Source organism: Orycteropus afer, unplaced genomic scaffold (assembly GCF_000298275.1).
Source record: "Orycteropus afer afer isolate SDZICR_OR568_19922 unplaced genomic scaffold, OryAfe1.0 scaffold00014, whole genome shotgun sequence".
In the NCBI taxonomy this organism is placed as follows: domain Eukaryota; kingdom Metazoa; phylum Chordata; class Mammalia; order Tubulidentata; family Orycteropodidae; genus Orycteropus; species Orycteropus afer.
In genome coordinates, this window is record NW_006921601.1 from 16,076,657 (window position 1) to 16,091,340 (window position 14,684).

General features: G+C 38.1%; 1 protein-coding gene across 1 annotated transcript in view; it reads right to left on the reverse strand.

Moving 5' to 3' along the window:
• The window catches only part of PIK3C2A (phosphatidylinositol-4-phosphate 3-kinase catalytic subunit type 2 alpha), a 107,593-nt gene extending 95,351 nt beyond the window's left edge, over window positions 1–12,242 (reverse strand). The window contains exon 1 of the mRNA XM_007955490.2: window positions 11,172–12,242. Within this exon, the coding sequence (XP_007953681.1) occupies window positions 11,172–12,242 (1,071 nt within the window). The remainder of the gene's footprint in view (window positions 1–11,171) is intronic.
• Between the last annotated feature and the right edge of the window lie 2,442 nt (window positions 12,243–14,684).

Sequence of the window (14,684 nt, forward strand, 5' to 3'; positions counted from 1 at the left end):
TTGACGAAGAGAGACCAATCGTTGCATCTAGATGGCAGCTTGCTAGCTTTTAAGATCCCAGTTGCTACTCACCAAAGTAGGAGGTGGAACAATGTTTTATATAGTATGTTATGCCAATTGATCAACATGTTCTTCCATTTGGTTTTCTAATTCCAGGTCTTTGCACACTTCATTATAATACTTTACTTTTGTCTTTTGGAGCTGCTCTTTGAAATCTACTTAGCTCTTTCACCATTTCTTCCATTCACTTTACCTACCTTCTGTTCAAGAGTGCGGTACAGTAAATTACTTGCTATGGCTCTTTTAGCCATGGTTTTTGTGACTCCCACCCAATAACTTGGTGGGACTATGTAAATATAAGATACTTGTGGCCTACCAAGGGGATTGGACAGCTTGTGAATAATGTAAACAAGGTACATAGTACCCTTGTGGGGATGAGACCATGCAAATAAGGTGTATGAAACCCTAAGATGGTGACTAGTTAGTTTTGTCATTCAGCTGGGCTTAAAATGAGCTCTCCTAGAGGCAGAAGTGGTATGGGGGAATCTCACTGTCATCAAGAGACAAGAGCCAGACAGGACTTCCAGTAAGATGGCAGAACAGACAGATAAGCTACACAGACCATCTTCAACAAAGAAAAGAGAAACCAATTGACACAGACACAGAAGATAATCCTGGAGCCTTGAGCTTTGAAAGGAAGGATACAGAAGTGGATTAAATACCAAGTAGGAGAAGAACCTGAATGAAAACAGTGAATAAGGAGAAAAACAGAGCTGTAGACTATCAGTTATCTTGACAGCACAATCAGTTTGAATATTCACAAGTGGTGTTGGGAAATGGGCAATAAGCTAAAAATCGGCCCTGCTCACTAAGGACTAGAAGGACAACTACAGTAGTGGCTGATGACTAGAAATCAAAACAGTAAATAAGGAGAGACAAACTGAGCTATGGACTTTCAACAGTCCTGAGAGTGCAGCCCTTTTTAATATTTGCAAGTGGTATGGCCATTTTGGATATTTAAAGTGTCAACACTCCAAACCCAGGAACCTAAGAATAGGCGCCACTGAGTGTGACATAGCAAATGCACCCATACAACCCAACCATGCACCTCCTGCAGCCCTACCTACTGAGGGCCACCACCTGCTTCTGCATCAATGGCCAACAACAGATGACAGCCAATACGAGCCTGACTCACCCATACTGTTCTTCACAAACAGCGAATAGAGATCTATGGACTCATTCTCATTCTCTATTACACCCGCCAGGAAACAGGTGGTAAGTGTATAAGTATTGCCAACTACAGAAGGGTACAGCACTGTGCTTCCTCAAATATATCAAAACAAAGAAAAAAAAATCATGGGCAAATCACAACAACATATAATCACCAATTAAATATAAACAGAACAATGTCACAATGTCTTGGAGACAAAAGACCATCACAGTCCACACAAAAAAGATAAAGTAGTAGAAACAACGGACCAGGATAAAGACCCAAAACACATCCCTAAGGAAGAAGCAGCACTAAGAATTTTATTTAGGCACCTTCAAAGGATTGAGAGACAGATCAAGGAAAACACTGACAAACACTAGAACAATTTCAGAAGAAAATCCAAGAACAAAATAACAAAATAAATGAAATATTAGAAATGATATAAAATCTACAGATAGAAATCCAGAAGATTAACACTAAATTTCCAGAAATAGGTAACACATTGAACAGGAAAAGGAGTAGAACTGAATCAATGGAAGACAGAATTAGTGAGACTGAAGACAAATACCTCAATACTACCTTGGTAAGGGATCAATCAGAAAAAAGATCAAAACAAAATGAAGAAAGCCTAAGATTCATGTGGGATACCATCAAGAGGAATAACCTATGTGTAACTGGAATTCCAAACAAGAAAAGACAAATAAAACCAGAGAGAAAAATGTCAGAAGATTTGTTGGAAGAGAATTTCCCTAATGTTATGAAAATGTTATGAAAAACAAGAATATATCCATTCAGTGAATATATCCATTCAGTGAACCCCAAACAGGATAGACCCAAAGAAAATCACAAGACATATCATCATCAAACCTACCAAAACCAAAGACAAAGAATCCTGAAAGCACATGGAAAACTCTACACAAAGCAAAGCCTCAATAAATTTAAAAACACTGAAATACCGAAAAGCATCTTCTCAGATCACAATCCTATAAAATTAGAAATCAAAAACAGAAGATCAACAGATAAAGAGCAACCACATAGTAACTAAACAACATCCTCCTTAGAAATGACTTGGTAACAAAAGAAATTAAAAATGAAATTAAAAAATTCCTTGATGTCAATGGATTAAATGCACCACTCAAAAGATAGAGAGTTGCAGACTAGATAAGAAAACAAAACCCATCAATATGCTATCTACAAGAGACACAGCTTTGAGACAAAGACAAAAGTAGACTAAAAATGAAAGGTTGAAAAAAGATGTCTCGAACAAATGGCAATCAAAAAAGATCAGGAGTGGCAATATTAATTTCTGATAAAAGTGACTTTAAGACAAAAACTAGCATAAGCAAAAAGTAAGTAATGGTTAAGGATCAATCAAACAAGAAGATATAACCATGATAAATACATACGGACCCAATGAAAGAGCACCAAAATACATAAAGCAAAGGTTAACAGAACTGAAAAGACAAACAGATGACTCCACAGTCATAGTGGGAGACTATAATACACCACTTTCAATGAAAGATAGAACAACTGGAAAGAAACCAAACAAAGATGCAGAAGAACTAAACAACACAATCCACCAGCTAGACCTTACAGATATCTACAGAGCACTTCACCAACAACCAAACCAAACACATTGCCACAGAGTCAGATCCAACTCATAGCGACCCCTCCTTGGGTTTCTGAGGCAGGATCACTACAGAAGTAGATTGCCCAACCTTCCTTCCAGGGAGTGGCTGGTGGGTTTGAACGCCAGCCTTCTGGTTAGCAGTCAAATGCCTTAGGCACTATGCTACCAGAGCTCCCTCACCACCCAACAACAGCACAATATATATTCTTTTCCAGTGCACGTGGTTAGGCCATAAATCAAGCCTTAATACCTTTAAAAACACTGAAATACTTCAAAGCATCTTCTCACATCACAATGCTATCAAATGAGAAATCAACAATAGGAAGATCAATGGAAAAAGAGCAAACACATTGAAACTGAACAACACCCTCCTCAAGAACGACTGGGTAATAGAAGAAATAAAAAATGAACTAAAAAAATCCCTTGAATCAAATGAGAATGAAAACACAACATACCAAAATCTCTGAGACACAGCAAAAGCAGTGATCAGAGGCCAATTTATAGCAATAAATGCACACATCAAAACAAGAAGGAGCCAAAATAAACACTTTAAACAAACATCTCCAACAATTAGAAAAAGAACAGCAAGAAAAGCCTACAGTCACCAGAAGAAAGGAAATAATAAAGATTCGAGCAGAAATCCATGAAACAGAAAATAGAAGGGCAATAGAAAAAAATCAACAAGACTAGAAGTTGGTTTTTTGAAAAGATTAACTGGCAAACAAAGAAAAAGAGGAAAAGAATAAAAATAGCACAAATAAATGAAATGAGTGACGTCACAACAGAACCAACTAAAATAAAAAGGATATCAATATGCTATGAAGAACTACTCCAACAAATTTGAAAATCTGGAAGAAATGGACAGCTTTCTAGAAACATGCTACTTACTACCTAAACTACCACAGACTGAGATGGAATAGTAACAGACCCATAGCAAAAGAAGAAATTGAGCAGGTGATAAAAAAAAAAAAAAAAATTACCAACAACAAAAAAAGTCGTGGCCCAGATGGTTTCACTGGAGAATCCCACCAAATGTTCAGAAAAGAACTGACACCAATCCTATACTCAAACTATTCCAGAACATAGAAAAGAATGGAATCCTCCCAAACTCATTTTATGAAGCAAGTATAACTTGATACCAAAACCAGGCAAAGACAACACTCAAAAGGAAAACTACCAATATCCCCATGAATATAGATGCAAAGATTATCAACAAAATCCTAGCCAATAGACTCCAACAACATATCCAAAAAGTAATATATTATCACCAAGTGGGGTTCATATCAGGTATGCAAGGATGGTTCAACATTAGAAAAACAATCAATGTCATCAATCACATAAATCAAACAAAGAAAAATAACCACATGATCATATTAACTGACACAAAAAAGGCATTTGATAAAATCCAACACTGATTCCTGATCAAAACTCTCAGCAAAATAGGAATAGAAGGGACATTCCTCAATATAATAAAGGGCACATACAGAAAACCAAAAGGCAACATTAGTCTCAATGGAGAGAGAACAAAACTATTTTCCTTGCAAGCAAAAACCGACAAGGGTGCCCTCTATCATCATTTCTATTCAACACTGGATTGAAAGTCCTAGCCAGGGCAATAAGGCAAGAAAAGGAAATCAAAGGCATCCATATTGGTAAGGAAGAGGTACAACTATCCGTATTTGCAGATGCTATGATCTAATACATAGAAAACCCAAGAGACTCAGCAAAAAAAAAAAAAACTACTGGACCTAACTGAGAGATTTAGCATAGTGGCAGGATATAAGATCAACACACAAAAATCAGTTGGATTCCTCTACCAGCATAGAAATTGCTGAAAAAGAAATAAGGAAATCAATACCATTTACAATAGCTACCAAAAAAATAAGACACGTGGGAATAAATCTTACTAGGGACACAAAAGACCTGTAAAAAGAAAACTACAAAAGATTACTTCAACAAACCATAAGAGAGCTACATAAATGGAAGAACACACCATGCACATGGATAGGGAGATTGAACATTGTGAAATGTCAATTCTACCCATAGCAATCTATGCATTCAATGCAGTCCTGTTCTGGTTACCTAGTGCTGCTCTGACAAGAATATACCGCAAATGGGAATGGCTTTAACAAACGGTAGTTTATTCCCCTACAGTTTAGAGGCTTTAAGTCCAAGTTCAAAGTGCCAGGCTCTAGGGGCTGGGTGAAAGCCCCTCAACCATGGCCTTCAGCTTCCCAGCCCACTGAAGCTAGAGGCTTTTCTTCATTCAGCTGCTGGCTGCTGAGACTAACAAGCCCAAGGATTACAAGTAAAAAGGCACAGTCCTGATGTTACCAAACCACACAGCAGGTCATTAATTCAAGTCCATCAAAGTCCCAAGGTTGGCAGAGCATGGCAAGCTGCTGAACGATGACACAGCTACATGCAGGGTTCAAGCATGCCATAAGCTGGAGACCATTCTTATATATGGGAAGTAGAGCACATACCCAAAGCAGCTACTCAGCTGCTCCAATAGATTTGACCATGGAGTTAATTACCAATCTCACCAAGGGGAATAACTACATTCAGCTGCCCAGCCACTCAACCAGGCCCAGCCAAGTTGACACAAAACGTAACCACCATAAATCCCAATCCAGATACCACTGACATTCTTTAAAGATATGGAAAAACCGACACTATCTATGGGAAGGAAAGAGACTTCAGATAAGCAAAGCACTCCTGAAGAAAAAGAAAGAAGCAGGAGGTCTCACACTCCTGGATCTCAAAACCATACAGCCATAGTAGTCAAAACCGCTTGGTACTGGTACAACAGACACACAGAACAATAGAATAGAACTGAAAACCCAGAAATACATCAATCACGTGTGCCCAAGACCATGTATAGGGTTGGCAGGCAATGTTTCTACAAGTGTATTGCTATGTTCTGTTAAGAATTCCCAGGTATATAGTAGAGCTGACAAGGGACAAGGCTGTAGTCACTTCTTGGCCATAGCCAGCTTCCCAGAGGGAGCGAGTAGTTAGACCTGTGGGCTTGGGACCATAGTCACAGGGGACATCAAGCTCAATTGGCATAATATGCTAAACAAAACATTGTTCCACCTCCTACTGTGGCAAGTAGTGACTGGGATCTTAAAAGCTTGCAAGCAACCATCTAGATGCAACAATGGATCTCTCCTCATCCAGAGCAAAGAAGAATGAAGAAAACCAAAGATTCATGGAAAGAATTAGTGCTAGTAACTGGTCCACCATGCGATTCGCAGCCTATACTATGAGCCCAGAAGAACTAGATAGTGCCTGGTTACCACTGTCAACCACTAGGAAGGGGATCTATGTAGGAGATCCTGGATAGAGAAGAACAATGTGGAATAAAACTCAAATCGTTTGGAGGGAAAAAAAAGGGGGGTGAGATGACCAGGTTTGCTGGTCTGATAGAGCCTGGTGGAACCACTGAGATTATGGCCCCTAGCTGCCCTTCAGGTATAGAATGGAACCCACTCTTGTGGCTTCCAGCCAAACAAAAGACAGGCATATGAGTTGAATACATACCTGAGGTAGATACACTCCTTGAAGAGAACAATCATGGGAGAGAGAAGGGCTGCTTATGCACAAGGACACAGCTCAGAGGGCAAGAGTGCACAGAAGGATGGACACAGGGAAAAGGTAATTATCAGAAGGAAGTGGGAGGGGAGCTGTTGCATCGGGGTAAATTGTAGTCAATGTCATAAGACAAAGTATATGTGAACTGCTGTATGGAAAGTGAATTTGCTCTGTAAATTTTCACCCAAATCACAATTAAAAAAAAAAAGATGCATGGAAACAATTAGTCCAAGCAACTGGTACCCCATGAGATCCTCAGCCTATATGACTATGAGACCAGAAGAACTATGGTTCCCACTAATGGTGCCCAGCTAGCACTGTCAACCACTTGGAGGGAGATCTGTGTAGGAGATCCTGGATAGAGTGGGAGAAGAATGTGGAAGAAAACTCACAATCATAAAAAGAAAAAAGGGACCAGGTTGGCTGGTCTGATAGAGCCTGGTGGAACCCCTAAGACTATGGCCCCTAGCTGCCCTTCATGTATAGAATGGAATCGACCGCTGTGACTTCCAGCCAAACAAAAGACAGGCATATGAGCTGAACATTTACAATAGGTAGATACACTCCTTAGAGTGATCAATCGTAGGAGAACTGAAGGGCAGTGCTTGCATAGGGAGATAGCTTGGAGGGCAGGAATGCATAGGAGAGAAAGACACGGGGAAGCACTAACTACAGGGAGGAAGTGGGAAGAGAGTTGTTGCACTGTGGGGAACTGCAGTCAATGTCATGAAAGAAAATGTATATGAACTGTATGGAAAATGAATTTTCTCCGTAAACTTTCACCCAAAGCACAATAAATAAATAAATAAATAAATAAAGTGGACTATTATGGGAGAACAGGTCAGTGTTTGCACAGGGAGATAGCTTTGGGAGCAGGAGTGCATGGGAGGAAAGAACACAGGGAAGAGGTAGTTACAAGGAGGAAGTGGGAAGAGAGCTGTTACACTGTGGGCAATTGCAGTCAATGTGAAACAAAATGTCTATGAATTTCTGTATCGAAAATGAAATTGTTCTGTAAACTTTCACCCAAATTACAATAAAAATTGAAGAAAAAAAAAGAGAGTCATAAAAGCCACAGGTGGAGTGAAGTGCATCCTTGGACCCAAGATCCCTGTGTTGGACCTCTCTGGCATAAAGACAGTAGAGATAACTGGCAAAGACGACCAGCAGAAATGATGATGGCAGCAAAATCAAGAGGCACAAGACAGAGCGGTGGGCTTTCTGGCCCATGGAGCGAGAAAGCTCAGTGCCTTTGGGCAGAAGGCTTGCTGGTAGTGGGGTGTACCTAGTGGCAGAGCTAAAAGAGCTTTGTAACACTTGCCTGAGCAGAGCAGAGACCAGGCTTGAGGCCAAGAGCCAGAAAGACATGCCTGAGGGCATGGCTGAGGGAAGACTGTTCTGATCAAAGAATTGTATCCTGAGTATGTTCCTGAACCTGAATTATAACCTGTTACTTCCCAAATAAACCTCATAGTTGTGAGTATTGTCTGAGAGTTCTGCGTGGCCATTGCAATAAATTATTGAATTCAGCAGAAAATCAGTGAGTGTCCTGGGAGGGATGGTTGGTGCCAGACTTGATAAAAAGGCTGGAGGGCATATCTGGCCTCATAAGAAATCAGCCTTGGACTGTTGATGGTGATTCTCTCTTCCCCTTATGAAGTTAGAGGAGATTAAAGGAGGATGCTGTCCCCATGACCTTTTTGCAAACAGCAAATTTCATAGTCTCTTCTGAATCCATTTTGGTCTTTTCTGCCTTCCCTGTAATTTAAAGACCTTTTTGCATTCTTCATTTATGATGTTCTTGATGTCATCCCACAGGTCATCAGGTCTTCAATCATTAGCGTTCAATGCATCAAATTTATTGAGCTGGTCTCTAAATTCAGGTGGGATACACTCAAGGTCATACTTTGCCTCTCATGAGCTTGTTTTAATTTTCTTCAGTTTTAACTTGAAATTGCATATGAGCAATTAATGATCTGTTCCATAGTCAGCTCCTGGCCTTGTTCTGATTGATGATACAGAGCTTTTCTACTATCTCTTTCCACAGATGTAATCAATTTGATTCCTGTGTGTTTTATCAAGCCAGGTCCATATATATAGTCCCCATTTATGTTGTTTAAAAAAAGGTACCTGCAATGAATAGGTGGTTGGTCTTGCAAAATTCTATCATGCAATCTCCCGTGTTGTTTCTACAGTATACTAAGGACAAGTATATCTCTGTTCTAAATAACATACTTCTATAGATTGTTTAAAAATGGCTTAATCTTTTATTGATACCCATATCACAATGTTGACTAATGTGCTGCTTACTATTAACTGAATCTCCTGAAGTCTTCCCCAACTTTTGCTGTCAAATCTTGCCCTGCACTGCAGAGTTTTCTGTTCATTCATACCAAGTGTACTCATTACAATTTGCCCATCATAATGTCAATAGTTTTCAAGCTGTGAGTGAAGAAAGCATGCACTGGGTAATGACCAACTTTTTTTTTTTTTTTTTTAATTGTATTTAGTGAAAGTTTACAGAGCAAATTAGTTTTCTATAAACCAATTTATAGTCATTTTGTTGCATGACGTTGAAATCCCCTCAATGTAACAATAGCACTCTTCTCACCTTCTTCCCTCATTCCCAGTTTCTTTTTGTCCCTCTTTCCTGACCCTTCTGGTCTTCTCAGCTTTGTTTTTGGGCAAATGTTGCCCTTTTGGTCTTGTGTAGTTGACTGTACTGAGAAGTACCTTCCTCCCTGAATAATAGTGTTATTATTCACTTTATAGGTCTTTCTATTATTTGGCTGACAGCTAATCTCAGGGGATGGGTTCAATTCCTGGCTTGAAGGGTGTCTAAGGGAGTTAGTTTCAGGGGTTACACTGGTCTTTATCAGACTACTAAGTCTAGTCTTTTTTATAATTTTGAATTTTGTTCTACATTTTTTTCCTCCTACTCTGACCAGGACCCTTTACTGTGATCCTAATCCAAGTAGTTGGTAGTGGTACCCAGGCACCAACTAGTTTTTCTTGTCTCAGGGTAGTGGAAGCTGTATTTTGCCTATGACCAACATTTTTAAAAATGGAAATAAAATGAAACAGCAAACAACAGAATGCATCACTTGGTAAGGATAATACAATTTCACAAAACATTTTAGTCAGAGTATATTTATGCAAACTGAAATGATATAGCAACTTGGCCTTGGTTTCCTGATTCCTGAGAGAGAATCTTTGGAAATTCCTAATTAAGGTATTTTTTGTTATCTAGGCCTAAAGACTATACCTGCAGATTTGTGCTAATAAGTAAGGGGCTGACAAAGCCAGAACCACCTTGTGGTCTGGTATCAGCTGGCCTCAGGGAGGGAAGGGAACATAATTCAACCATCCATATGCAATGAGGATTATGCACATGCAACAAACCCAGTAAAAGATCTGAATATGGAAGCTCTAAGAGCTTCCTGGCTGGTGAAAAGACATTAATACACATGGGAGGGTAGTGCATCCTTTTTGGGACATAGAAACTTCACATTGGGAACTGTCTCAGACCTTGTTCTACATGTCATTTTGTTCTTATCCTTTTCTGCTATAATAAATTTCTAACTGTAAGTATACTACTTACTTTGAGTTTTGTAAGTTTTGTTCAAGTAAATTATCAAACCCAAAGGAGTAGTGGGAGCCAGCAGGTATAAGTGAGGGAGCCAAGGGAAGGCACCAAGCTTCCAAGTGCATCCTGAAGAGATAGTGGGAAAACCCTGAATTTGCAGCCAGCAGGTCAGAAGTATGGGTATTGAGTAGAGTCCCAAGCTTGTGACTCGGATATGCCTATTCGAGAGTCTGGAGAACAGGTTGCTCTTAATCTGTGAGATCTAACCTAGTACCAGGTTAGAGAGAGAAAGTATCATGTGGGTGGCTGCTGTCAGAGATGGTTGAGAAGTGAAATAGTGGGGATGTAATTAATTCTCATATTTTGGGGATTAGATTTATGTTGATTTTTATCTATGAAACCCTCAAGGCCGAAGTATTAGCTAGATGTTGACCTAACTGGCTGAATAATACAGTTCACACTAATATGAAAATGAAGCCTAAATATTACAGGATCCACAGACATAGTATATAAAACAGATACAAGAGAAAATACAAATCTGCAATGTTAAACTATGTTGGGAAGGAAGAAGTCTAAGCCCTACTGCCACTCTTCTAAAGGAAAACATCCTGACCTACTCACCCCTTAACTAATTTTGCCAGACAAATTTATTGTTTTATTGTTCACCTTTGTTGTTTAAGGAAAAGCCCTTTAACTGACTACAGTTGTTTAAGGAAAGCCCTTTAACAGACTATTCTCCCTTCTTTCTGGGGTTATTTTTTCAAAAACAACATGCATAAGGATTTCTATAATGGAGGTAAATTGAAAATTTGTTTGCCCTGAAAAATAAAAAAGATGAGAAAGAAGAGACTATGTATAATGAGGAGACAAGGAGAGACAAATAAAAATTATCTTAAATGCCTCTCATGGCTACAGGATCCTAGAAAAGATTATTATTAATAGCAAACAATTTAATTAGCCTCAAAACATTTCATCCTTTACCATATAATCTAAGAATCACACACACATGGGAGCATAGAAAACAAGATTCAAAATGAAAAGTATTTTTTCCTAATAAATTATGGACACACATACTGGACTCTGTATTACATGACTAAGTTTAAGAAGTTCATTAAAAAAAAAAAAAAAGAAAAAAGAAACAACTGTACCTGAGATATTTGGCCCTGGACTTTTATAAGGTGAGTTGTTCGAATATTTAAAGACTGGCTTCGTGTAACAGTTGCCCCAGAAAGGGATTTTCCATTCACCTTTCTTTCAAGATGACAACTTGCTGGTGATCTCTCTTCAAGAAGAACAGCATCCCACGGATCCTCTGCTAGCAAACCTGGAACATTTTTTTCTTCTTCCTGGTCTAATATTTCTACATTGTCTATCTTAGGCTTACTTAGAGGATCTAAGTCTAACCAGTCAAATTTACTGATATCATCAGACTTTGTAGATAACTGCAGATTGCTGACTGTAGCTTTTGAATTTGTTATTTCCAAATCAGTCCTTGCTTTTCCATTTTTCAAAAATTCTGATGTACTAGCTATTTTGTCAAATAGTTTTGCCATGTCAGGACTGACTACTGGGCGATAAATGGGTAAGCTTCCTTGTGGATGAAAGGTTGTGGTAGGTGTCAAAGGATATGAAAAATACGGAGATTGTACTGGAAGACTTAAATATATGGGTTCTGTAGATGGAAAAGTAGGCATTCTTGGATTGACACCATTCTGGAAAGCAGCCTGTTTATTATAAGTTGAGGGATAAAAAGAAGGTAAAGTGTAAGCGGAAGGCCCAGATAATCCAGGTGGCCACTGTCCTCTCTGAATAGTAGGTCTAAGATATAACTGTGCTGAAAATGAAGGGCTCAGAACAGGAGTAACTGGCAATACAGGTGTCCTCTTAGTTTCAAAACTGTCATCCAACAATAATTTCTCAAGTTCAGCTTGGGTAAGTTTTTCTACATCAATATCTACTGCTCTTTTTTGGGAATCTGATTCAGGAAAAACCATGAGATCATAATCCTGTTTGTTTTGAACTTGTGCTTTTTGTCTAGTGCTGCTTGACACCTCAAAGCCTCTCTGATTATCAGGCACTTGTCTATCTTTTTGCAGTTTTGCTAAAGCCTCTGCCTCCATCTGTAATGCTTCTTCTCTGTCCACATCTTTTGCTCTTGTTGGTTCCAGATGTGAAGAGGAACATTGTTTAAATCTGTTGCTACTGGATATCTGAGCCATATTCACTTAAAAGACCAAATCTCTCTTCCTCAAATCTACTTCTTTCTTCTAGCTTCCAAAACAGCAACACCTACACATAAAAATAAACAAAACACTCAATTAGATTTTATAAACACAAATAAATGAATTTGTTTGCAATCAACCTCATATGAACACTGCAGGGATAAAACACTTTTAAAACACCTTATACGTTAATGTACTAAAGGAAGTGTTTAGCTACACATGACTTTATCCTATCCCTTAACCTAAGAGAAGAAGTAGCATAGTAAATGGGCCCAAGAAGCTTTTATTTCAGCTATCCCAATAACTGTCATTAACCAATGGTACTTCTGGAAGAACTCTTGGATTGAAATGATTTAAGTGCTAGTCACATATTTTCAAAGGTTTACAGTTATGTAAACAACAAATAAAAATAGTTTCTATCTTTTAGTATTGTTAAATTGCTCAAAAGCTAATTAGCAATAAAAGCATTTGATACTTAATCAATAAAACCAAGGCACTTTGCTTTATCATAATATCATATGAAAAATTGATTATGGGACTGTATTATTCTAGGAATATTAAAATATTATAATGTAAAAGACTAGAATAATAAAAATAAGTGTTAACAGCAATAATAAGATGTAATATTCCACGTAAAGGCTACTTTATGGCTGATTTCATCAAATAGTTTTGATCACTCTTCTTTCTATTCTGATTATCTGCAATTATATCAATAGTTATAATACTGAAATTTTCCTTTTTTTAAACAGATGACCTGTATTTATTGAACTAGAAGAAAGTTCATTTTAAAACCTTCTCATAGATCAGTTTATAGAAATTCACTCTCCTCTATTAAGTTGGGCAATCTACTTCCGTAGTGATACCGCCTCGAAAACCCAAGGAGGGGTCGCTATGAGTCGGTCCGACTCGCCGGCACTTAACAACATCATCAACATTTAAGACAAACACTTGATTTTGATCAAGGTTACCTTGTAAAACTGTATGTGACCAATTAAAGTGTTAATTATCTACTGTATAACAGAGGGCACAGTTTCTGCTTCCAATTAATATGATTCAGATTTTAATGTGGGCTCTGGAGTCATATCACCTTGATCCAAAAAGCTGAATGCCTTTGGGCAAGTAAAATTCTCATGCCTTAATTGTCTAACGTTTCAGAATTAAAAAGGTATGTATCTCTTAAATTAATATAAAGATTAAATAATTAAATAATGCAATTAAAAGTGCTTATCACTGGCCTTGAGCATAAGCATGCAATAAAATAGTTTCTATTACTAACCTAATCTAGTTTGTGATATGGCTAGCTTGAATATCTAGAAAACAACAGTCTATATTCACATCCCTGGTCTTTATCATGGTGCCTGTCTACAATACAGGCTCAATAAATGCTTTATGAAAGGAGGCAGAGAAAAATCCAAAGTGATTTCAAATTAAATCAACACAAATGAAAATCCCAGTGCTGAGATTACACTAAATGAAACAATTATTAGTATGAAAGACATGAAGACGTATACATAGAAGACTTTACTGGAATATTGCCTTGCAATTCCTTTTTATAACTGTAGTTGAATTTCTGAAGTATTTCACTGAGAAGCTGTTTCAAATTTTTCCCTTATGTGGTAGACTACAAAACTGAAGCACAATGTACACTTAAGATCTGTACACTTAATTTTATGTAAACTTAATGTCAAAAGAAAAAAACTATAAACAAATACAGAAAGTACTAGTGTCTACAATTCATTTTGAAATACATAAAAAAAATGAGTTAACTGAGAGGTACAGGGTTGGCATATGGATAAATGGGTGATAAAGCAAGTATGTTGTTCTTGTTGGTAGGTGCTGTCAAGTCAGCTCCACCTCACAGGGACCCTATGTACAAAAGAACAAAACACTACCCAGTCCTACACCATCCTCATAATCACAGCTATGCTTGAAGGCACTGCTGCAGCAACTATCTCAATCCATCTCATTGAAGGTCTTCCCCTTTCTCTCTGACCCTCTATTTTACCAAGCATAATATCCTTCTCCAGGGTCTGCTCTCTTCTGACAACATGATCAAAGTACAGAAAGTGAAGTCTGGCCATTCTTGCTTCTAAGGAGCATTCCGGTTGTACTTCTTCCAGGATAGATTTGTTCATTCTTCTGGCAGTCCATGGTATTTTCTGTATTCTACACCAACACTGCATTTCATCAACTCTTCTTTGGTCTTCCTTATTCATTGTCCAGCTTTCACATGCATATGAGGCAACTGAAAATACCATGGCTTGGGTCAAGTGCACCTTAATGTTCAAAATGACATCTTTGCTCCTTAACACTTTAAAGAGATCTTTTGCAGCACCTTTGCCTAGTGCAATACGAGGTCTGATTTCCTCCTTGAGTGTTGACTGTGAATCTAAGTAAAATGAAATCCTTGACAACTGCAATCTTTTCTCCATTTATTGT